This window comes from Notechis scutatus, chromosome 3 (assembly GCF_049901735.1).
Source record: "Notechis scutatus isolate UNSWTSFEM ecotype Mainland chromosome 3, rNotScu1.2, whole genome shotgun sequence".
Classification (NCBI taxonomy): Eukaryota; Metazoa; Chordata; class Lepidosauria; order Squamata; family Elapidae; genus Notechis; species Notechis scutatus.
Window position 1 is genome coordinate 148,790,847 of NC_142011.1, and position 23,850 is coordinate 148,814,696.

General features: G+C 36.3%; 1 protein-coding gene across 2 annotated transcripts in view; it reads right to left on the reverse strand.

Moving 5' to 3' along the window:
- Positions 1-1,521: 1,521 nt before the first annotated feature.
- Positions 1,522-23,850, reverse strand: part of CTDP1 (CTD phosphatase 1) — a 43,379-nt gene continuing 21,050 nt past the window's right edge. For both annotated transcript variants that reach the window (XM_026669934.2, XM_087961444.1), the window contains exons 6-13: positions 22,207-22,297; positions 20,945-21,111; positions 15,452-16,522; positions 14,902-15,043; positions 12,598-12,828; positions 11,569-11,728; positions 10,170-10,342; positions 1,522-2,501 (exon numbers count right to left, since the gene is read on the reverse strand). In XM_026669934.2, coding sequence (XP_026525719.2) covers positions 2,360-2,501; positions 10,170-10,342; positions 11,569-11,728; positions 12,598-12,828; positions 14,902-15,043; positions 15,452-16,522; positions 20,945-21,111; positions 22,207-22,297 — 2,177 coding nt within the window. In that variant the 3' untranslated portion in view covers positions 1,522-2,359. The remainder of the gene's footprint in view (positions 2,502-10,169; positions 10,343-11,568; positions 11,729-12,597; positions 12,829-14,901; positions 15,044-15,451; positions 16,523-20,944; positions 21,112-22,206; positions 22,298-23,850) is intronic.

Consider the following 23,850-nt stretch of genomic DNA (forward strand, 5'->3'; position numbering starts at 1 on the left):
ATGTATTTGCTGAGGTAAGTAGTTTAGTTGCATAAGCTCTAGGATGTGGGTAGCTATACTTTTAACCCCAACAAAAACTGTAGCACCTTGCCACAATAAATTTATGGCAATGTAACTAATCCACACACAAGACCTTCAAACCACAGCTTCTTCATTAAAACTGTCTTGGCATTGATAAAAATATTTGTGTGGAACATATTTGCCAAATGTACTTTCCCCCCCTTTCCTTTGGATTAAAGTTGACTTCCCTATATAATTTTAAAATTGCTTAAGATTTTTCTGAATTTATATAGCACATTGAAATGTGTACAAATGATGGTATGTATGAGTGCGTAAGAGAGGAGCAGGACACTTGTGGCTTTAAATATTTTTTGAATCAGTGTATCTGTAATATTGGGAATGCCCTGGATAAGATGCCTTGTAATGCCTGCCTCTGTAGCAGTAACTGCCTTTTCTGCGCTTGAAAGCCTTAGCTGCTCTCCTTATTTAAAAATAATGAAAAGTAAAAGATGTAATAATACCAGCAATATCTGATTAACAACAAATGGAAAATATGCAGCAATGGAGAAACTAACAGTATATCTGCAAAAAAGTTGTTTAAGCAAATTCAAGCAAGAAAGGTTTCCATATATATTACATGTTACGTGGCAAAGCAAATACAAACATTTTATAACGGGGGGTTGGACTAGAAGACCTCCAAGGTCCCTTTCAACTCTGTTATTCTTTTGCTTCTAGTGAATAGTGTCATTTATCAGTTCATAAAGAAAATTTTAGGACACAGCATGCAGTAATTATAACATTGGTGCTGACATCCCACTTTTTAACTACAAGTAAAGGAAGAAATTTTAGCTCATCTAAAATCAAGGTCAATTTTACTACTAAGCAGCATGTGTAGTTGCCTTGCCAACAAAATGCATTTGCTTTATAGAAATTAGCATATTTTATATCAATCTATTCAACCAGAAAGATACTTTAAAAAGAGCTATTCACTAATACATAGTAAGTATTTATATTATGTTAGATCTTTCTTTCCTTTCTCTTGGACAGAACATCAACAAAGGGAATGGTATTATTCAAGGAGATATAACAGACAGGTTCAACTGAAATTTATCTGGAGGATGCAAGATTGTGGATTACAGACAAACATTCCACTTAGGTAAATCTACTTGTATGAAAGCACACTTAAATTATTAATTCTTAATCGTATTATTGAAAGATATTTAATGTTGATGTTTTAGTTTTATTAAAATTTAAAACCCTCCTCTCAACGTGTTTTTTTGAAAAGTAATGACTCAAAATAAAGCATCTATTCAAACACATTGAGAACTGTATGACTGATTTATAAGCATTCCTAGTCAGTTCAATTAGATAATCTAGCTCAATAGATTAGATAGCAAGAGTGAGAAAAATTCTACCATACATGCTTTCATTTAAAATAAAATTAAGAATTCATTATATCTAATCTTGGAAAAGATACGTCTTAGGAAATTAACATTTCAATTCATGACTTGAAACCACAGCTTATAAAATGTCTTTTATTAAATGAAAAGAATCTGTTTTGTAGATCAAATATGAAATAGAATGTACAAAAAACTTTACATCTCTTCTTTCAAAGAAATAAAATACTATCTAGAATTAGCCTGCAGCCATTCCCTTCAAATACAGCAGAAAATAAAAGATTTTTTTAAATGGCAGTACAGTAATACACAGAATAGCCCGTGTTTAAACTGCAATTATAGAGGTTAAATTTTAAATGGAATCTTAAAGAATACAACTAATCCATAAAGTAACAAAACGTGAAAGTCAATTATTACATTTCTCTTAGAAGCAAGCGGTGGGTACATGAAGTGCAGAATCCATAAAGCTTTGCATACAGCCTTTCTCAGTTCCTATACAAATATAAAATGTTCTTGTAAAAAAAAAAACCTTTTTTATTCCTTAACATTTCACAATGAAGGAAATCATCTCATCTATCCGTTTAGCTTAATCATGCAATACATTCCTCAGATCTTTCCTTTTGAAGCTTGGTTCCCAAAGCCGTCATGACAATTAAAAAAAAAAAAAAATCTTTCAGTTCAAAATTTTGCACCATTGTATAAGGAGGTTTTACAGAACTTATGTCTTTGGCATATCACACTGAATCCCTCTTTAATACTTTTCATTTTAAAAAAAGTATACATTCTTTTAATAAGTATCTTAAAAACATCTATTTCAGACCTTGCAAAATAACGCATTACACCTCCTGTGCGATTTGCAAAATATACACCTTTTTTTGGAGGTGATGGGAAATACCCGCCCATTCAAATCTTGAGTGGTTGCAAAAAGCTCAAATAACAAGCTCACTTCCGCATAAATTCAGTTACATAAAGTCATTCAGTTCGGCTTCTAATGCTGCCGCCATTTCATCAGCCTCTGAGCTGCTACCCTCCTCATCTTCATTGCTCGATCCTTTACTTGATTCACTGGCAACATCATCGTCAGCTAGCTTTCGCTTGTGACCCCTGCAGGTACGGACACAGATAATAATTGTAATTAAAACCCAACTAATAGCTATAAGAATTTTGATCAACTAAGCTAAGTCCAGTGCTATGAGAGATTCTGTGTTACTGCAGCAATAGGCCTATGAATGCTGAATATAAGATCTTCTCCTGAAATCCCAAACAAGAAGTAGGTAAAATGATAATGTCCAATATAGGTTTTTGCCTGCATTGCTTAGGAAGATTAAAGTGCTGAGAAGAGAAAGTGCCTCCAAGAACGCTCTCAGTTTCTCCCTTTTGCAGAAGGAAACTCCCACTTAAGAGATGCTTTAGGAGCAATAGGGTAGTTTGATGTAAGATGAGCTGAAAAACGTTCAAAAACGTTCAATAGAAACCAATGCTGTTTAATTATGAAAGTGTGTGTACCTTGAAACCTGAATGGTATTTTAAAATTCATTAGGGAAATAACAGATCCTCAAAGTATTTATTTTATTTATCATGTATAGGAACTTCTCATCTCCATCGTAGAATGATTGTATGAGCAAGTATCTGTATTTGTTTTTGATCTGTTCAACATTTTCCTGATTGTATCCTAGTTTTTCGAACTACGTTCTACAGAACATTTGGGTTTTCTGAGAATTTGACAGGATTCTGTGAGAAACTAAGCCAAAAAAAGAAAGAAAAACAACTTCAGCTGAATGCAGCCAATTTTTTTTTTTATCACAAGAGGTTTACCTCTTTATCAGGGTTCCAAGAATCAAAAAACAGTCAAGCAAATAAACCACTTCTGTGGCATAAAACTTCTTGCTACAGTATAAACCATTTATGCTCATTTTAAAATCAGAATTTTTTTCCACACAAGTATAAAAGCTTTCTATGCTTTATAACACCAAGCACTTGACATTGATTTCAATATTACACAGTATTAATTCTGATGAAATTGTCTCCAAAATATGATTTATATTTTAAGACAAGGTCAATAGTTAGAATGTGTAAGAAAGTAAAAATGCACTAAAATTTCCTGAATACTTGGATCCCCGTTTTGGAACATTCACCTCCCTCCCCTACTTCTCCAAGATTCACCTGAAAATACTTTAATAAGAAAAATAATAGTTTGGGTAAGGACAGTAATTTTAAATGGCTCGGGTGTGCATACCAGATAAAAATCCTTATTAATCTTCTCCTCAAAGAGAACAATTAGAATTTGACATATTATCACAAATGCATTTCACCTGGAATACTTCTGCTAAAAATCCATGGTCACGGGATCAGAAAGAGGCATTATGATACTCTTAAGTTTACTGTTCTAAGAATTTTTCCATTATGTTTTCCAACAAAAACATCTGACTAAATCATATCTATATGCATGTATAATCTGTATCAAGACACATACATTGTATTTCTACGTATTTACGAATATGTATATGCAGATTAGTTTAAGATGCTGGGCTTGAAAGCTGAGGTTCAAGGCCCTAGTCAACTACCACGATGTATTTGAAACTATGGCCCAATTCATCACAGATTTTATTGCTATCAGGATAAAACAAGGGGAAATTCTGATGTATTTCACCTTGAACGCTGAAAAGGTGGAATATGAATGCAACAATAATGAAGTAAGATTATGTATCCTAATTGTATTTACTATGTAATACAGATTTAGATGTCTTTTATTTACGCCTTTTAGATTTTGTATAGTTTTTCTCTTTTTAAGATTGTAAACCATCCAGAGTTACCCTGGAGTAAGATAGGTGGCCAATAAATTTTACAAATAAACAAATGTGAACAAGTATTTTTACAGAAAATCCTCATTTACTGACCACAATTGGAACCGGTTTGGATTACAATTACAATCCAATTACATTGAATTATAATGAATTTGAATATTGGTGGCGAAGGGATTACAAGAGGGTATGTAGGGACACAATGAGGAATACACATCAAAAGGAATGTAGTGGTGCTTATTCTCCTGTAATTTTTCCTCTCCAATCTCTCCACTCTGCAAGGATGGGAAAAACAACAGGTCAGGCACAGAACAATGAAAACTGATCGTAATGGTGATCACATGACTGTGGGACACTGCAAATCTCATTAAGTGTGGGTATCTTATTTTTTCAGCACTGTCATAACTTTGAACTGCTAAATGGGCAATCAGTCAGTGAAACCTTGTACTTTTTCAATTCAATTTAATATTTATTTTAATAATATTGATAAATGGGAATATAATGAACATGATGCACCATTTACATTTTGTAGTCCATTGGGTAATTTGAATGAAAAAATGTGAAAGTTGTGTGTAGAAAAATTAAATATAAACTTAATTTTAATTAAGTACAAACTTCAATATTTTTCACTACTCTCAATACTCCAACTTAGAATACGGTGCACCAGATCAGGTGTAAATGTTTGCTTCATTAGAGAGGCTCTAGGTAGAAGGAACCTGTCTGATTGAAACCTTGAACATTTAGTTTGATTTACTCTTGCTGTGGAAATGTCTGGTACCACCATTCTTAGATCAAAAGAGCTGTGAAGCTTTCAGAAAGAAGGTTATAGATGTCTATGATTTTGGAAAGGGATTCAAAAAGATTGGATATCAATCATTGCACTATCCAGAAGAGCATGAGTCTACCATTAGAAATAAGCTGCATAAAATAGATATACATTGGAAATGTGCCAGGGGAAATCCTTGGCTGCCTGGAAAAGTTTCCCTTTAAACCAGAGCAAAATTAAAGTTTGTTCAAGAACACCTAGCCAAAGAATTTCTGGAACGATGTGCTCTGCACAGATGAGGCATTATTGGGCCAGAGTACCAGAAGTTCTGTTTGGTGAAAACCAAGGACAGCATTTCACTAGGTCAAACTATACTATCTATAAAGCACAGAGGTGAAAATGTTACAGTTTGGGGCTGCTTTGCTACATCAGGGCCTCGGTCTTGGCCATCACAGAATCTATAATGAATTCTTCCTGCTACCGTAGGGTGGTTCAGGATGAGACCAATGGTCATGAGACTGAGGATCAACCAGAAGTGGACCTTATACATAACAATGAGATGCCAAAGGGGCAACCCCAGGTGAAACAAGGGTGAACTTCAATTTTCCAGAATAGGAAATGGCATAGTTTAAGTAAATGATTACAAGTTCATAGCTTTTTATTGAATTGCATCATCTTTATATTAATAAAGATAACATATTGATTTACCCACATATGTTTATAAAAAGAAAAATAACTTTGTATAGGGTATACTTTTTCACATGTCTATATTCCTTTTTTTTAAAAAAGGAAGAATACATTCAGTGTAAAACACAACCTCAGTTTTAGTCACAGCAAAGAAAAGCAAAGAGGATGGTGGAGCCATGGAAATACTATACATTGCTACTGAGCTCATATATAATGTTGACAGTAAAAATACCTTGACATGGCAGTTAAAGGAAGTTCTGTATATTTCTTATAATCCAAAGTGCTCAATAAAATGACTTTTAAATATCTTTTAAGGCAGCAGTTTCTAAAATCCCTGAATATAGCCAGATTTTTAATGCCATGGTTTTAAGGTAAAGAATAGTCTCTTTGAAATATATGTTTTGGAAATTAATTATTTTCAAATTTCACTTATCCGTCTCTACTGATTTAAATTTGATTTTTAATTATTGTGAATTAACTGTTAATCTAAATATAAATTAAAAACTGATTCTGATCTGGTTTCCTAAAGAGCAATAAGAGCTCTAGCACTGCTGACTTCTGAGAATATTTTATATAAGGTTTTCTGCAAGCTCCTCATAATAGCACATTTTCTGTCAACATCCAGGATTATCTTAATACATGCCTACTGGCATCTTCTATCACTTTATAGTTTCTGGAAATATAATTAATCCAAATAACAGCTGTGCCAATTAGATAGTACACTGGAGTGAAACACAAGCTGGCAATTGATTGAAATTTTTTCATTGAATAAACTTCAGATAATTTGCATTGTGCTTTTCATATAATACAAGCAACTCCTGAAAAAAAAAGTCTTTGTCTATCTTTATGGAACTCCTAGAATTGCTTTTACTGAAATATTCTCTGAAAGTGAATATAAAATTAGTTTTGTACTTGGCAAATTTGTATCTATTCCTGCTATCTACAGGGCTTTACCTGGTATCTCATGATAATTCATTGATCTCTCTACTTCTAAACAAGCTGTCATGTTTGTCTCTGATGAATAGAGTTTGATACCTCTTCAAGGTCAAGTTTTGCAAGAAATAATGGCAACTTAGACAAATTATCATGGAAGAGGTGGTGACGACCACTTTTTCTAAAGAAGACACAGCTAGAAATAATGGTTTTTCTTTTGCAATTGATAGATATACAGTTGGGGGGGGGAATCATAAATTCTGTTACTGTATATAACTGCAGCGAGATTATCACATGTACTAATAAATAAAGGAATATTTGGTGAAGATGATGTAAGTTGCTGAGATGGCTAAATTGTCTCCTTTGACAGAGAAAATACTATGTTTATTGCTGATTAGAAACTCCTTATGGACTTTTCACATTAAAAGAAAAAATGAACTTATGAAAGAAGATAGTTGTTGGAATCAAATAATTAAAGAGTTTTATTTATATGTGTAAATTTATAATTGTACTTAAAATTGCTGTAAAGAAACCACTTTGTATGTTTTCTTTTCTATTTTTCTTTTCCTTCCTTTATTGCTCTTTTAGCTTTTTTTCCATTATGATTTCTTTCTTTTTATTGTGTTACTTTATATTAGTATGTATTAGCTGTATCTTTCTGTTTAAATTTTTTAAAAAAAATTATCAAAAAATAGAAGAAAGGAGTTGAGAAACATCAAGACAGAAACACTATTAAACAGAAGTGCACACTAAAATTCAATGTTAGCCATCAGTTAGTTATCAGCAATACTTTGAAAAAATATGTACTGGTATAATATTTAAAGATCTGGGATGAGACAGAATATGAGAAATAGTCATCATCATATATGATAATTTTTATCTTTATCTTTACTTTTATCAGTCTAGGTTCGTGTTGCTTTAGTAATATAATATGTAGTATGTGTAACTTGATGGATTCATAAAATCATCAGTTTGCATAATAAATTTAGAAGTATAGCCCCAGAATTTTGACCATTTATAGTTTTATTGTTACTGAGTAACAGGGATTCTACCTTTTTTCCTACCGGTTCTATCTTCTTACTTGACAGCACGCTTTGCGCGCACATGCAGCACTCAAAAACCACCCTCTGTGTCAGCGCTAGTGAGGCGAGCTGTTTTTTAGCTCAGCTGAGGCGCAGCAATCCGCTCTGCTGAGCGAATCAACTGAGCTAAAAACCAAGGGAATATAGGACAGGAAAGGGCGGGGACGGGTGGGCAGGGACAGCCAGAGGTGGCATTTGCCAGTTCTCCGAACTATTCAAAATTTATGCTACCAGTACGCCAGAACCAGTCCGAACCTGAATACCACCTCTGCTGAGTATCATTAACTTGTATGGCTCCCTACCTAAGCTTAGGCCACTTCTCTGGAGACCAGCAGCTCCCCCCCCCCCCACCACACACACACATTAACAAATATCTGATTCTATGATTTCTGTAAAATGTCTGCAACACTTTAGGTTTTCATTTAATCTTTTGACAATATATGTATACCTGCTATATAATATAGGGTTTATGTTGTACAACAGCAATTTAAGAGTATTTTTTATTAGAGATAAAACGTTTCAGAATCTGAAGCCTGATACTCAGTATATTATATCAGTATAATTTACAAGCTAGTGTTCTGTAACTTTCTTAGATCTATGAAAACTTTCAAGCAATAGAAAGAAAAGTGAACTGATAGCAAATTTGATGAAGTTAATAAATTGTTCTGTTGGAAAACATTTATGTACTCAGTTGTAGCAGCTGCCCTCTAAGACAGCAGCATCCCTTCTTCCCTGATGACCTTTGGAAAGTCAGTGAAAATCTGGCTGTTCTCTCAGGCCTGGGGGAAGAATGGTGGTTGAGCCCTTCCAAAATGCATTATTGAATCATCTGGAGTTGGGAAGCCTCTAAATGTTAGCAAGTAAAATATAATACATAAAAATAGATAGATACATACATCCAGTGGTAGGTTCAAGGAAAGCATGTTGGCACAGAAGAGATAGATAACCCTATGTGCCTTCCTTTTTCACCCATTTTTTGACAAAGATCTTTTTAATGTATTACTTGCTGCCAGCACGAATAGTACCCTGTTTCTCCAACAATACGGCCTCCCCCAATAGGAAGTACCAGCATGTTTTATAGGCATGAAATGAAATTAAGCCCCCCCCCCAAATTAAGGGCTATATTAAAACATGCAAAATGGGGGGAATGGGGGGGCTTGCCATTAGGAAGCACTTTTGTTGCACACCCGGATATGGTGCTGCCTGCATTGACCCCGATATGAAGTGCTCCACCAACGCCGAGGTCAACATCCAAGCCGTCGCCGCCTGCCTGAAGATGCAAGGGGGGGGGGGGAATTAAGTCACCCCCGAAAAGACGGCCTAGCCGTTTTTTCAGGGCTCAAAAAAAAATAAGACCCGGCCTTATTATATGAGAAACACAGTACTTAAGGAACTGTTCCTCAATTGTGTTGTATGGAAAATTTACATTATGTTTTTATGAGGCAATGTTCTGTTTTTGTCAGACTTCAATCTCTCATTATGCACATTAATTTGTAGCCTTATGCTAAGAATACTAATCCCTTTCAGTGGTGAAGACACTTATGCAATCCAATGATTCTATTTACATTCCCAGAAAGAGACCCCTGATGGAGAACACACTGGTGATTGGACTAAATATAATTCACTGGAGAACAAAACAACACTTATCAGGAAGCTAAGTCTTAAATATTTTGGAAACATAATGTTAGAAACCAGTCTTTGGAGAAAATGCTAAACAATCAAGATCATGGTTAATAACGTCCATCAGGTCATGAAGAATCAGAAAACATTAATTATTAAACTATAATAGTAAAGTATATCATGAAAGTATGGTTAGTCTTAACATTAATGAAACAAGTTTGGTTGTTTAACCACCCCCCTTTGTTCTATAGGGTATTTTGTAATAAACATTTAGAGGGATACAGGATTTCCAGAAGAATGGGAAAGCAGGAAAATATTTTAGGAATTCCCTAACGAATTGCTCATATTTCAGATAGCTTTACCCTTCAAAAATATATTAAGAAGGATATAGAGGTGCCTACGATCACAACTGAGACAAGAATTTGCTTTGCAAAGCAAGGCAGTTATTAACCGAGTCATGTCCAATTTTATGACCTTTTTTGCTGCAATTGTTAGATGAATCACCACAATGGATGTTAAGCAAGCCTGGCTTCTCCCATTGATTTTGCTTGTCGAAAGCCCGCTAGGCAAAGCACAAATAATGATCATGTGATTCCAGGACAGTGTATGTATCACAGATACATTCCAGTTATCAAATGCCTGAATTTTTATCTTGTGACCATGGGGAATGCTGTGACACCTGTGAGGACCAGTTTTTTGGCACCACTGTAACTTTGCACCGTCATTAAACAAATAGTTATAAGTCAATGACTACCTGTTTTTTCAATATACAGAGGCAGACAAATAGCCATGGCTTTAATGAACTACTGGCAACTATTTAACTTGTTGCTTTCTGTGTTTAAAATCCAAAGCGTAGGAGTCATTTGAGAATGTTAATAAATACCTGGGTATACTGCCTGTCAAACTTCTTTCACTTGATGATGTTGATACTGGTCTTTCTTCCACTTTTATATTTAGAGTCTCTTTTGTAGTACTATGTGGTTCTTGCTTTTCTTCTTCCGTTTTCTTTTTTTCACTGTCACTGTCATCACTACCTTCTCCTAAAATATCATCAACCTGTGAAGGAATATTAGTTGGGAGTGAAAAAGAATTCAGGAAAAAAAATGAAAACACTAATTTAAATAACATATTTTAAACGATGTCTTTTCAATTTGGATATTCAAAATGTGACATTTGCACGTTTGATTTGATTTAATCTCAATGAAAAGCACTACATGATTTTTTTTTCATTTAAAGCTTTAATTAAATAAAAGTATGAAAACTTTTCTATGACAAAGGTAGACAAAGCAAAAATACTCATGGTCTTGTTTATGCGTGATTTTTTCCAATAATTGAAGAAACATCTCAAAAACTTCACACGGGACAAAGATTATTAGCACATGATAGAAAAGAACTATGTGTATTTGAAAACTAAAGAAGGAATCATGTCCACTTTTTTTACATCGCTTGATGAAGTTTGAGATATGAAACTAAGAAAATTCTAAAAGAAAATCTTCTGTACTCCTAAAGGCTATGGAATCAGAAAGCTGGATTTTATATTTCCAAAAATAGGGAATGAATCATTTGGATTAGTCCAAGGTAATAAACAGCTCAGCGTTTGCATCACTACCATTTATATGTTGTTTTCACATTTCATCACAGAGTCATATTTTATGTCAACCCTGAAATGAACCATTTTTCTGTTTAATTTATAACTTTTTTCTGTACAGTGTTAAAAGGTTCTGGAGAATCCATACCTTTACATTATTCTGTGGCCTTGACTTTACCTAAAACTACTCTAATATAAATTTTAGAATAAATACAAAATATGTGTATGCAGGATTGATCTACTGAAGCTAAAATTTGTATTTAGATATTACAGCTGGTGTTCCACATATTTGATGCACAGCTACATATAATATTCATTTTTAAAAAATTAAATAATTGATATGCATGAGCTCTCATTTACCAAAATAGTAATTGTTATACGTCTTTTACACCCTCATTTACAATAGCAAAGATACTTCTCTAAAGTTCAAAATACCCATTGTTTGAAATAAGTTCTGCTAAGAAGACAATGAAAAAAAATGATGTAACTCATTAAAGTGGATGAAACATAAATATATTATTACTCCTATTAAATAAATGGAAACAAAAGAAGTTATCTTTGAACTTAACTGTCATTTCCTCATCCTGGGGCATGTTAATAAAAGGAAGTCCAAAAGGAAGTACCTAGCCAAAATGATGGCCTGTTTATACATTACTAATTTTTTAAAACTTAATGAACAATTATTCTAGCTTACCTCTTTATCCATACTTTCTAAATCCTCCTTGCACATAGTATAAAGTGGCATAGTCTCAGACATACTTGGCTGGCGCTTCCTCCTGGATGGGCCAGGCTCCTCATTTTCACTTGCCGGAACTTCTTCTTCATCAAAAAGCTGCTGATGTGGTTGAACGGCTCTGAAAATTCAGACGTCCTTATTAAATGTGTTATGATTGGAACTGAATAAAATGCCAGTTTTGGCATGATATAAAGAGGCATTTCAAAATCCGTACAATGGAAAAATGTATTATTAATCATGTTGCTCAATTTGGAATTTCCTGTGATAGTTCAAAGAATTCTAAAGGAAGTATCAATTAGAATACCCTCCCAGCTCCCCTCTTGCCAGGATCAAGATAAAAGTTTAGGAAGCTTTCCACCACTGAAAGAACTTATAAAAACAAAAAGAGAGTTCAGAACAAAGGACTTCAAAGTATGTGTATGTTTTAAAAGTGCTTTGTGTACTTATAATTTTATTTGGACAGATACTGATTCATACTCTAAGGTAATATTATTAAAATAGAAATTGTGTTTAGAAGTGTGAGGTTTTGCTACTAAAATTAAAAATATAAAACAAGTCAGTTTAGCAAAGTACATCAAAGTTTTTAATTAACTGTTGCCATAGCTCTCATACCTTTAAAATAACATCTATTATGTCACAAATACTCATCAGACTCTGTAAAGTATAACAATGCTTATCTGTATTTCTCCGCAATTTTTATAATTTCCTTTCTGGCAATTACAGGAAAGAGTAAGAAATTATATTATCCTATGTAACAGATTCACAGTCATAATTGGATACTTTAAACTGAAAACAAGATGTACAGAAATTTGAAATTCTTATAAAGGTATTGCAAATACTTTATTAAATATTAAAAATGGCATTACACTGCTTTTCAGTTTTTTTAATAAAGCGCTGCTTGAAAAAATAAAATATATAAATATAATATGAATTATTTATTTCCATGTTAAATATAATAGAAAAGAGGAAAATAATATATTTATGTACCTGAATAAAGAATGCTCCCCATGGACTGCTAAAGTGAGAGGTGGAGCTGGTGCTTGAATATACAGAGACTGGTTGGAATTCTGAGATCCTTTCCTAATTAGTTTTCCAGTATTGGGATCATAAAGTCGAACTTCAGGCCCAGGCTGACACTTTGGATGAATGGGAGTTGGATGAAAAAGGGCAGTCTGGAAAGCACTAGGGATATCTGGAAACATGGCAGGACTGTTTTCTCTGTTAGATTAAATATTTAAAACACTGTTAGCAATAGGCTTTTCCTGTTTCCTTCTTTGAAAATGATATATAAAATATGAAAAGAAAATCACCTGCATTTTAATAAAATAATTCATCTCGAGAGTATACCTATGTATAAGAACCAATGTGAAAGCCACATAAAAACAAAATGGGTAATTATTTCACTTCCATCTCAGGTTTTTAAAACACCAACTGTGAGAACACACTTATATAATGTATGGCTAATTTCAAAAAAGATACTGAATCGAACAAATAAGTTATTCAAAAATAGGAAAGACAAAAAGTATACAAAAAAGAAACTCAGCTAGTATTCACTACTTCTTTAACTGTCATATTATTAGGCCGACTGCATCCATAACCAATACAGAAATTTGCACATAAAATGTTCTCATTTTATACAAAGTTTTTGATATTTGTAGAATAACTAAAAACAACAGTCGTTTCTGTAAGAGTTCAATATAATTTATTGGATTTTAATCAGAATGCATCAAAACAAAATCTATTATTTATATGGAATAAGACCAATGTTTATTGGGCAAAAATCAAAGTACAGAACCTCTCTCCAAGAGCTAAGTGGGATCAGTGGCTTGCTGGAACAATACTGCACTTTAAGCACTGCCCTAGGAATAGTTAATGGTGGTGCAGTAATTAAAGTGCAGTATTGCAGGCAAAACTCTGCCCACAGCCTGGAATTCGATCCTGATGGGGCTCAAGGTTGACCCATACTTCTGATGTTGGTAAAATGAGGATCCAGATTGTCTGGGACAACATGCAAATAATGCTTACATTGTAAACCACCCAGAGAGGGCTGTAAAATGCTACGTGGCACTATATAAGTCTAAATGCTATTGCTATATTACCCAGTGCTCTGGTTCCCTGATCCCATAGATCAATATGTAGCTCTTGCTTATTTCTATAAAGTTCATCTTCCTTCTTCTTCACACCACTATTTATTAGATTAGTATACATAGGATGTATGCATAGGATGGCTGTAGGCCTAGCCTAATCACAATAATTCTCAATCCACTCAATAGTGAATCCTTCATTTATTAACTATAGGTAGTTTTCAACTTACAACCAATTGCTTAATGAGCATTTGAAGTCAGGATAGATTCAAAAAAAGATCTATCCTCTAAATTACAACTGTTGTTCTACCCCACAGTTATGATTGTAATTTGGCTACTTAGCAATCAGCTCGCATTTACGACAGGTTGCAGCATCCCATAGTCATGTGATCATGTTTTGCAACAGTTTTTGCCATTTTTCAGCAAAAAGCCCATTGGATAAGATGGACTCACAACCATTGGATTCATTTAATAACTGTGACTTGCTTAATGACCATCAAAGAAATATAAAATTATTTATAACTCCATAGCTTTATTATAGTTTTTATAAACGATATACTATCTAGGCTTTTATAAAAAAGAATTTTATAGTTATAGAGTTATAACTAAAACTTTATAACTATAACATTAAGTCCAGTCATATGGTAACTGACATGTCCACAAGAAATTCCATTAAAAACAATCCATTCCCAGAAGCTGCATAAGTTCTTTGACTCCCATTGTCTTAATTTCCCAACCATTCTCTCACTTGAAGGGAAGCTTCCTGCTAAGGCTGAGGAACATAAGTCAACTCAGTAAGGTCTATTCTTCAAGTCCAGCTGATCTTGCAATAAATGACTTTTAGAATGTCCACATCCCCAACATAGCCTCTTCTTATGACAACTTGTTCTTTGTTATGTTACAGGTTACATAAGAGGAATAAAAGTATACATCAATCTTGCAAATCTGAAAATAAAAAAATTTCCACTGCCAGTTTTAACTGCTTTTATCCATTTGGACTAGTCTTTTCTAAGTTTCTTGAATTTCTACTGGAGACTCCCGTCTTTCGTCTGGTTGTTTCCTTTCTTCAAGGTCATTCTCACATTCCCTTACAAGCTTTAGAGATTTTTCTCTAATACCTTTTCTGAAGGCGGGACATTAATTTTTAAACACAAGCAAGTCACACATAAACAACAGAATCTCTATATAATCAATTATTACTTGTTACCTTTGTGTTTTGAAGTAATCCTCCTTCAAAGGAAACAGTTGTTCCTCTACTTTGTCCCATCGTTCCAAGCAGCACCATAACCAATCTGGATTTACAATATGAAGATTTTTACAGTTCTGAGCTTGCCGGACTTTTTCTGTGCCTATTTAAGCAACCAAATGTGAGTATTTGGGAAATAAAATGTTTGTGGTAAATCAATTCTGGTTACACTTTCCACATACCCAACTCCTACTAAACTTAGCAGAGTTAAAATAATGTATATGAACAATACAGATTTCAATTGTTTCAACGTTTGTAACTTTGTGAGATTCGTCTTATAATTTGCTTCAATAAGAATATGTTGTACTTCAGTTATGATGGCAAAATTGAGTTTCAGATGTACTATGTTTTATGAAAATAAAAAAATAATTTTAATTTAACTCAGTGCAAAAGAAGTACATAGCTATACAATTTTACTGACGGATCTAATTAATACAACAAAGGAAAAGCATGACGGCTACCCAGGAGAGACTCATTCTTCAAATTCAAAGTAATTTTACTTTCTATTTACCTGCTCTGGCTGCAATAAGGTGGGTTGGCTTATTGGGGTCATCTTCATTCAATGCAAGATTTTTTGTAATCTTAGCTCCAAGTGCAGTAGCATGATAATGCTCCCGTGTTTTTTCTATAGGAAAATTTGTAGGGTACAATCCACTAAATAATATAGTAACATCTGACAAAACTTTTTGTTTCAGTTCTGGCACTATTTTTCGTATATCTGGAAGTTCATCCGTTTCTTTTCTGACATATTTATCATACTTGGAATAATAATCTGTATGCACTCTGACAAGAATTTCTTCAAGGTATATTAAATGGTCATCATGATCTGTGTCATCTTCTTCTTCTTCTTCCATACTTTGATCTAAAGATTCTCCTACAGTTATGCCAGATTGTTCACTGTTTTGAGACTCTGTCTCAGCTTCCTTCTTGTCTACACAACCATTTCCTAGACTACAAAGGCTATCTTGTTCAATTTCTTCACGTGTTTCCAAATCCAAAGCTTTGGCATGTGTATTAACAGTAAGTGAAGGTACAGAGTCTCCAGAATGGTTCAACTGTCCGTCTTTTTCTAAATTTGTATCGTTTTCCTGCAGATGTACACTCTTTTCTTCCTGCACAGAATGCTTTGACTTTTTCCAGCTTCTTTTCCCTTCATTTTCACTATCAGAGGCAGAAGAAGATAAAGATTTTTTAGCTTCCAGGCCACTATCACTTTCACTATCACTAGACAACTCGAAGTCCAAATAATTGGCTGTTTTGTCTTGAATCTGCTGCTTGCCTGTTTTCCTGTTTTCCTGATCTGAAGGTACACAAGATTCCTTGGCGCTCATCTGATTATTTGTATTAGGAACATTTGTTATCTGATCAGAATCACACAAAGAGTCTGTTGTTCCTTTATTGTTAGAATTCAAATCACATGGTGAAGTCTCACTGCTGACAGAATTATTGCCATTTACTTCTTTTGTAGATTTTTTAATGCCATTGCTCTGTTCTTCCACATTTCCAGTGTTCTTCATTTCTTCAGAATCTTTTATTACTGCGGCTGGATCAGCTGCATCCATTAATTTTGAGGAATGATTTGCTAAATTAAATATACAATATGAATTAAATTCAAATTCAACTTACACAAGTAAGTCAATCAAAGAATATAAATTATCCAATTAAATACATTGCATCTTTATTTAAGGCAAAAACCTGGGCCTGCATGATTTTTGTAATAATCATATAAGGAATACAAAAAACACCCCATGGAAATTAGTTAATGACATTCCCCCTTCCCTACCCCTATCCACGGGGAGGGAAAGAAGCCGAGCCAATTATATTTTGATGCTGCACAGAGATTTAATTGATTCAGGGTTAAAAACAGTATTATTTATGGCTACACAAAATAGTGAAAAGCACATTATTTCATCTTCAGCTACAAGATTATATCTCTATTTAAAATTCATACAATTAGAATGTATTATCTCCCTGAGTACAAAAGAGATCAAGGAGATTATTCCATTTATATCATTTTCCTAACTGAAGTATACCAGCTGGATAGTGTGAATTCTATTAGAACAGAGGTGTCAAACTCAATTTCATTGAAGGCTGCATCAGGATTGTATTTTACCTCGGAGGGCCAGAGTGGGCGTGGCCAGAGTGGGTGTGGTCAGCTCGACATCACTCGTGTCAGGGGTGCCTGTGGTGGCCCAAGCCCTCTGCCAGAGAAAACAGGCTCCTGAGCTCTGTTTTCGGCTGCAATGGCCTCCTGTAAGTAACCCTCTGCCAATGAAAACAGAGCTGAAGAGGGCTGTGTGCAGCCCACCCAAGTTCTGTTTTTGCTGGCAGAGGCACCGCAGGCCAGTCTTTCGCCATTTCCAGGGTGGCCCTGCGGGCCAGATCTAATCACCCCGCGGGCCGGATCTGGCCCCTGGGCCGATGTGCTTCAGCATAATGACACAGTTCATTGAAAAAAATATAATTGTATATTTCTGTTTCTACATATTTAGATGTCCATTTTCATAAATGTCACCTATAGCCTGGACTAACTCTCTTTTGTCTTACTTTTCATAAGAGATAAACAGCAGAGAACATTCTCGGCATGTAATTAGAGGCAGGGAGAACATTACACCCTTATTTTTCAGCCATCATGTAAAGAGCGCTTATGAATATACAACAGCACAAGTGGGGGGGGGGGCATACATAAGAAGTGTGTAACTGGCTCTATCTGCTGTTATTCACCAGTCTGCTTTAATTAAGTCCAATTTGTAATAAAGCACATTTAGTCCTACTGTCACTGGCTGGGTTCAAACAATGCACTGTGCTCGTTGGGCTTTTATTTGGCTAAGCACAACATATAAATCCAACCATTGTGGTTTATAAATCACAGTTTATATCTTACTTTTGTCTACAAGACAAACCACTATCAATTATGGATAAATTATAGTTCAACACAATGTATGAGCTATTCAGAGAAGCATCTATGGTGGTTATTAATTCCTTTTCAAGTTGAGGTGCCTAATTTGGATCTGCTTGAGCCAGATTAATAAGCTGGTTACAGATTAGATGACAGACAAGTTATTATGTGTTTTTAGAACAACTTTCTTTCTCTCACTTCTACTTTTAAAGTTGCAAGTAGTAGGACAAAAGAATCCAGGCTGAGGACATACCACAGAAAAATACTTCATTTCTTTCTCCCTATATCGATTTATTTCTGTTAAAAATCTATCCTAATATTGTTGAAAAAGCTCACATATAATTACAATGCAAAATTATTCTTAAAAGGAGGCAGCTTTTAAAATATAGTTGATAAGTGTAAGTTACCTTATACTAGCATTGATGACTTCCCATCCAATAAAAACCATTTCTACATACCGTATATACTCGAGTATAAGTCGACCCGAATATAAGCCGAGGCACCTAATTTTACACAAAAAAACTGGGAAAACTTATTGACTCGAGTATAAGCCGAGGGTGGGAAATGCAGTAGCTACTGGTAAATTTCAAAAATAAAAATAATTAATTTGGGAAACGATCTCACTATCATGAAAGGTTTAATTGATTCACTAACCCAAAAGAAGAAGATGATGATGACAGCGGGAGGCAGGAGTCACTCTCTTCCCCTCCCTCGGAGGCCCCCTGAGTCAGGAGTCGCTACCGCCGGCGCGGCCCCAGTCCCGCGTCGCCTCGGGAAGGGAAAGGCAAAAAGGAAGAGCCGCAGCAGCGCTTTGCAACAGCAGCAGCGGCACCGGAGGCTCAGGCTCAGCGGCTCCTGGTTTTGCCCCACCCTTCCCAAGGCAACGCGGGACCGGAGCCGCACTGGCGGCAGCAACTCCCGACGGGCTGGGGCTCAGCCGGACACCTGAGTGGAGATGTAGGGAGAAGGCAAAAGCGACGGAAGATCCTTCAGGGGAAACTGAGGGGGAGACTCACCCTTGGTCCAGATGAGCCCCCTTCCCCGCCCCTAAGGAAGCAGAGGCAGCCAGCAAGGGCAGGCAAGCCCCGCTTCACAGACTCTGTCCGTCCTCACTCCCACCCACCCAAAGCCACGAAGTCCCCCAATCGCACAGCCCAGAATCGCCCTCCCCTCAGGGGGCAGCAACGACGGCCGGTTTTTCCCGAGACAAGAAGCTCCACCATGCAATGAAAGCGCCCTGGCTCTAGGCTCAGAAAACAACGCGAGCCGAGGTCGCTTCGGCTCCGCTCGGCTTCTCCAACATCCGGCACCGCCCTGTTCTATGTGCCGGGCCCGGCAACTCCGAGCAGCCAGCGTGTGGAGCAGGGCGGCGCCGGAGATCGTTGGCTGCCTCTTTCGCAGCACGGGAGGCCTCCCGGCTGGCCAGCTGCTCTCCTCCTTCTCTGCCTGTTTGTTCTGTGTGACCGAGGAAGAGGAGACCGGCCGGCTGGTTGGGGGAGGCTTTCTGCGCCGAGGGAGGCGGCTGTTGGTGTCCGGCTTTGCTCCGCTTCTCCGGCGCGGCCCTGTTCTTTACTTGGGCAGCCGGGCGTCCGCAACGGGAAGGGAAAGGCAAAGCGCTTTTTGCCTTTCCCTTCCCGAGGCGACGCGGGACTGGGGCCGCACCGGCGGCAGCAACTCCCAACAGCCCCAGCCAGGAAGGGAAAGGCAAAAAGCGCTTTGCCTTTCCCTTCTCGAGGCGGCGGGACTGGGGCCGCACCGGCGGCAGCAACTCCCAACAGCCCCAGCCGGGAAGGGAAAGGCAAAAAGCGCTTTGCCTTTCCCTTCCTGAGGCGGTGGGACTGGGGCCCCACCGGCGGCAGCAACTCCCAACAGCCCCAGCCGGGAAGGGAAAGGCAAAAGCGCTTTGCCTTTCCCTTCCCGTTGCGGGCGCCCGGCTGCCCAAGTAAAGAACAGGGCCGCGCCGGAGAAGCGGAGCAAAGCCGGACACCAACAGCCGCCTCCCTCGGCGCAGAAAGCCTCCCCCAACCAGCCGGCCGGTCTCCTCCTCCTCGGTCACACAGAACAAACAGGCAGAGGAGGAGAGCAGCTGGCCAGCCGGGGGAGGCCTCCCGTGCTGCGAAAGAGGCAGCCAATGATCTCCGGCGCCGCACTGCTCCACACGCTGGCTGCTCGGACTTGCCGGGCCCGGCACATAGAACAGGGCGGTGCCGGATGTTGGAGAAGCCGAGCGGAGCCGAAGCGACCTCGGCTCGCGTTGTTTTCTGAGCCTAGAGCCAGGGCGCTTTCATTGCACGGCGGAGCTTCTTGTCTCGGGAAAAACCGGCCGTCATTGCTGCCCCGAGGGGAGGGCGATTCTGGGCTGCGCGATTGGGGGACTTCGTGGCTTTGGGTGGGTGGGAGTGAGGACGGACAGAGTCTGTGAAGCGGGCTTGCCTGCCCTTGCTGGCTGCCTCTGCTTCCTTAGGGGCGGGAAGGGGCTCATCTGGACCAAGGGTGAGTCTCCCCTCAGTTTCCCTGAAGGATCTTCCGTCGCTTTTGCCTTCTCCCTACATCTTCCCTCTGTTAAAATTCCCCCCCACACACACACACTTATTTTCGGGCGGATAGATTTCGTGTCTGAGCCTTCTCACATGGCGGTGGGTCTTTCCCCCCCCCTAAAAACAGTTAAAAAAAGAAAAAATATATCCTCATGCAAGAACTTTTCTGCTTCCGATTACCCCCATGCTTAAAAGTTGCAAAGGAAACACGGAAGCAGGGAAGCGCCTGCCCAGCTCCGGAGCTCCACACCATTTTTTTTTCAGAGGGGAATCTGACTCGAGTATAAGCCGAGGAGGATTTTTTCAGCACAAAAAATGGGCTGAAAAACTCGGCTTATACTCGAGTATATACGGTATCAATTTCTAGCAATCTTGTAATCATTTTAAAAAGTGATTATAGATATCTGCTAAATGTATAATAGAAAAATTTGATTCTGTTGGTTTTCAAACACTGTCTTAGATTAGTTAATAGTTTGCTTAAACAAAGGTAAAGACAATTGTCTTTGTATGATGCAAACATCGAAAATTAGAACTTAGTTTCACACTAATGTGTATATTGGACAGTTACCTTTCTTTCTCATTTGAGCTTCCTTTGAGCCAGGTGGTGCATTAATATCACCTATACCCTGAAAATATACATATTTCTTCACAGTGATCAAATTAGGTGCAAATTTCCAAACATCTTCTCTGTCATCAATAATGCAAACCATGGAATCCCCACAAGGAAATAAGTTCCTACAACCAGGGAACAAAATTAATTTATTTTGATTATCTACTTTTAGATAACTCTAAAATAATTACTAGTAGGTTATGACAAGTTGACAGAAACATATAAGCAAACAGTCATTTTTTTTAGGTTCATCTGACATTCAGTTCTACCACCAACTAACTGGTCAAGTATGATCCTCTGTTGCCTAAAGCAACCAGTAAGTAGGTACAGAAGGAATTCCATCTCAGATGAAGATAAAAACAGATATGATTTTGCTTAGGGGATACTTTAGCTTAATTACTAAAGAAGGGGCAGCAAGAGAAAAAATCAGAGTTGACAAAAAACAAAGTTCATGCAATATAGTTTAGAAAAAGCAACGGCAAGATCCTGACAGTCTAAATAAAATGCACAGACGTTAGTAAGGTGGAACATACATCAATTATAATTTTTGTTATACACTATTCAATTTTAATAAATGAGTTAAAAAATCAACACAACAAACAAAACCAGAATTATTCTCATGATAAATGTAGATGACCAGCTGAGCCCAAGGAAGGAGTCTGGTGCATCATCGGTATGGAGTCCCTCAGGCCACAAGAACTCAAAGTCCAGCCCTTTTTGAATTCCACTGACTCTTATCTATTGCCAATCTCCCCTGACTGAGAGTTCAGGTTTTTGTAGAGAGGTAGCAAGGAATAAACTTATACTCATTTGAACAGGCTTGGTCCTTGATTTCTTGTGTTTGACAATATATTTAGCATCATAAATTATTAAAATACAACAAAAAATCCAAAATGTACTCTACAAAATAGTAATGTTTTAAGAATTAATATAAATTGGTACTCATTTTTGTTACCAAAGTATAACTTAGAAAGAAATACACAAAATAAAGGTTAGGACAAATGATTTTTCTAACATATAGAGATACAAACACAGCATTCAATTTAGCTATTACAAATATTTCTTTTCAGTCAAAGTTGACAGAAATACTTGTGCATGTAGCTGAAATGTAAGTTCAGAATACAGGAAATACTTGTAATATTTAATTTTTTTATCTGTTATTTCCACCAATGTATTTTGTATATTTATTCCATAAACAACAGTCTATTCACAATACATACCTAAGGTTGCCAGTTTTTGAATATGGATCAATACATTCATCCCTCGACAATATTCGATGAGAAAAAAGCTTCTTTTCAGAGTCCAAAAATGCTTTTAAAGGGAAAAAAAGTCTGAAATTAATTTTTCCAGTATTAATACATTTTCTGCAGGGATTTGTATACTATGTGTTTGTTTTCTAGATTATTACAAATTACACACACATACATTTTCATGTGGGTTTTCCTATTAAATTCCAAAATATATTTATGTACTAATAATGCTGCAAATTAACTCAATGTCTCTAATTGAAGAATTGGTATATACATTAAATATATTACTATATATATATTAATGTATATTGGTATATACATTAAATATATATAAAAATAGAGATAATACATTAGAACATTCTGGAATAAATAATAGTAAAGAAAATATTTTGAAGCCGGTATACTATTTTATAAATTCTTACTTGAAATTTAAACTAGAACATATGGTTTTCAACATCGTATCGTTTTGTTAATATTAACAAGATACCCCATCTTGATTACTCCTATATTTTCATTGCAAGCCTCAGGATTGAAGTCTCATAAATGTCTCTCATTTATCAACAGTATGTCTCAAGTGTTGATAAATGTTTTGGTGCTTTTAAGCAAAGCACTAAAGATGTGCTGTAATGCTTAAGCAAAGTGGGCAAGATAAAGAAAACGTTTCAATAGAAATTTCTTGCAGTTGCAGGTTTAAGTTATACTTCTAACACTTGTGTATAAATATTGCATAGCTCTCCTTGTAATAGTATTGGGTTTTTTTTTAAATCGTAATTGTGTTGTCTAGTTTGTGGTATATAAAAATCAGTTTTATCAAAGCTTTATCAGAATTTTTGATCTGGGAAAAATCATCTTATACATCTCTTGGTTTTGCCATTTGCCTAGTAGTGTAAAATATTTAGCACCTGATAAATGATATATCAGATAGGCAATACCCAGCTTGGCTGGTTATATAATACTTATACTCTAGAGATAATCAATACAAACTTGCTTTTTTAAAGCAGATATTTAAAAAAATACTTTAAAGTTTTGACCATAATTGTCTAAATTCCATGTTTAAATATGACTGGTGATTCAAGAAGTAATGCACTTAGATCTAGTATCTATTGGCAACTACACAGAATTTTCTATAAGTTAGAAAACTTTTAGCAAAACACCTCCATATAACTGGTCATTTATTAGAATTGATACATGTAGGCCAAAATGACTGCATCTTAAAGTAATAACTTAAAACCCACAAAAGCAAGAAAATGTGAGAGTTAAGGATAGAAATTCAACCTTAACTCACCCGCATTTGCTTAAGAATTTCAGCAAATTCATGTAGAATCATCCCTGTTGTGAGACCCCTGCAGTACCTAGGCATAACGAATTGAAAATATTAGCTAAAGAGAATCATCACCAGATAAACTTTAGAAAAATGAATAGTTATTGAAGTGAAACAAGTCACTTAACTTGGAAAACAAAAGGACATAAATATATTAAAATAAAATACATTTCAATAAATAAAACTCGGACATAGTCAATTATTTTTCTATATCTGTACCTACATAAAAAACACATTCTGACAAATTAACAGCCTATAACTAGCCAAATTTTTCTTATATATACACAGGCTTT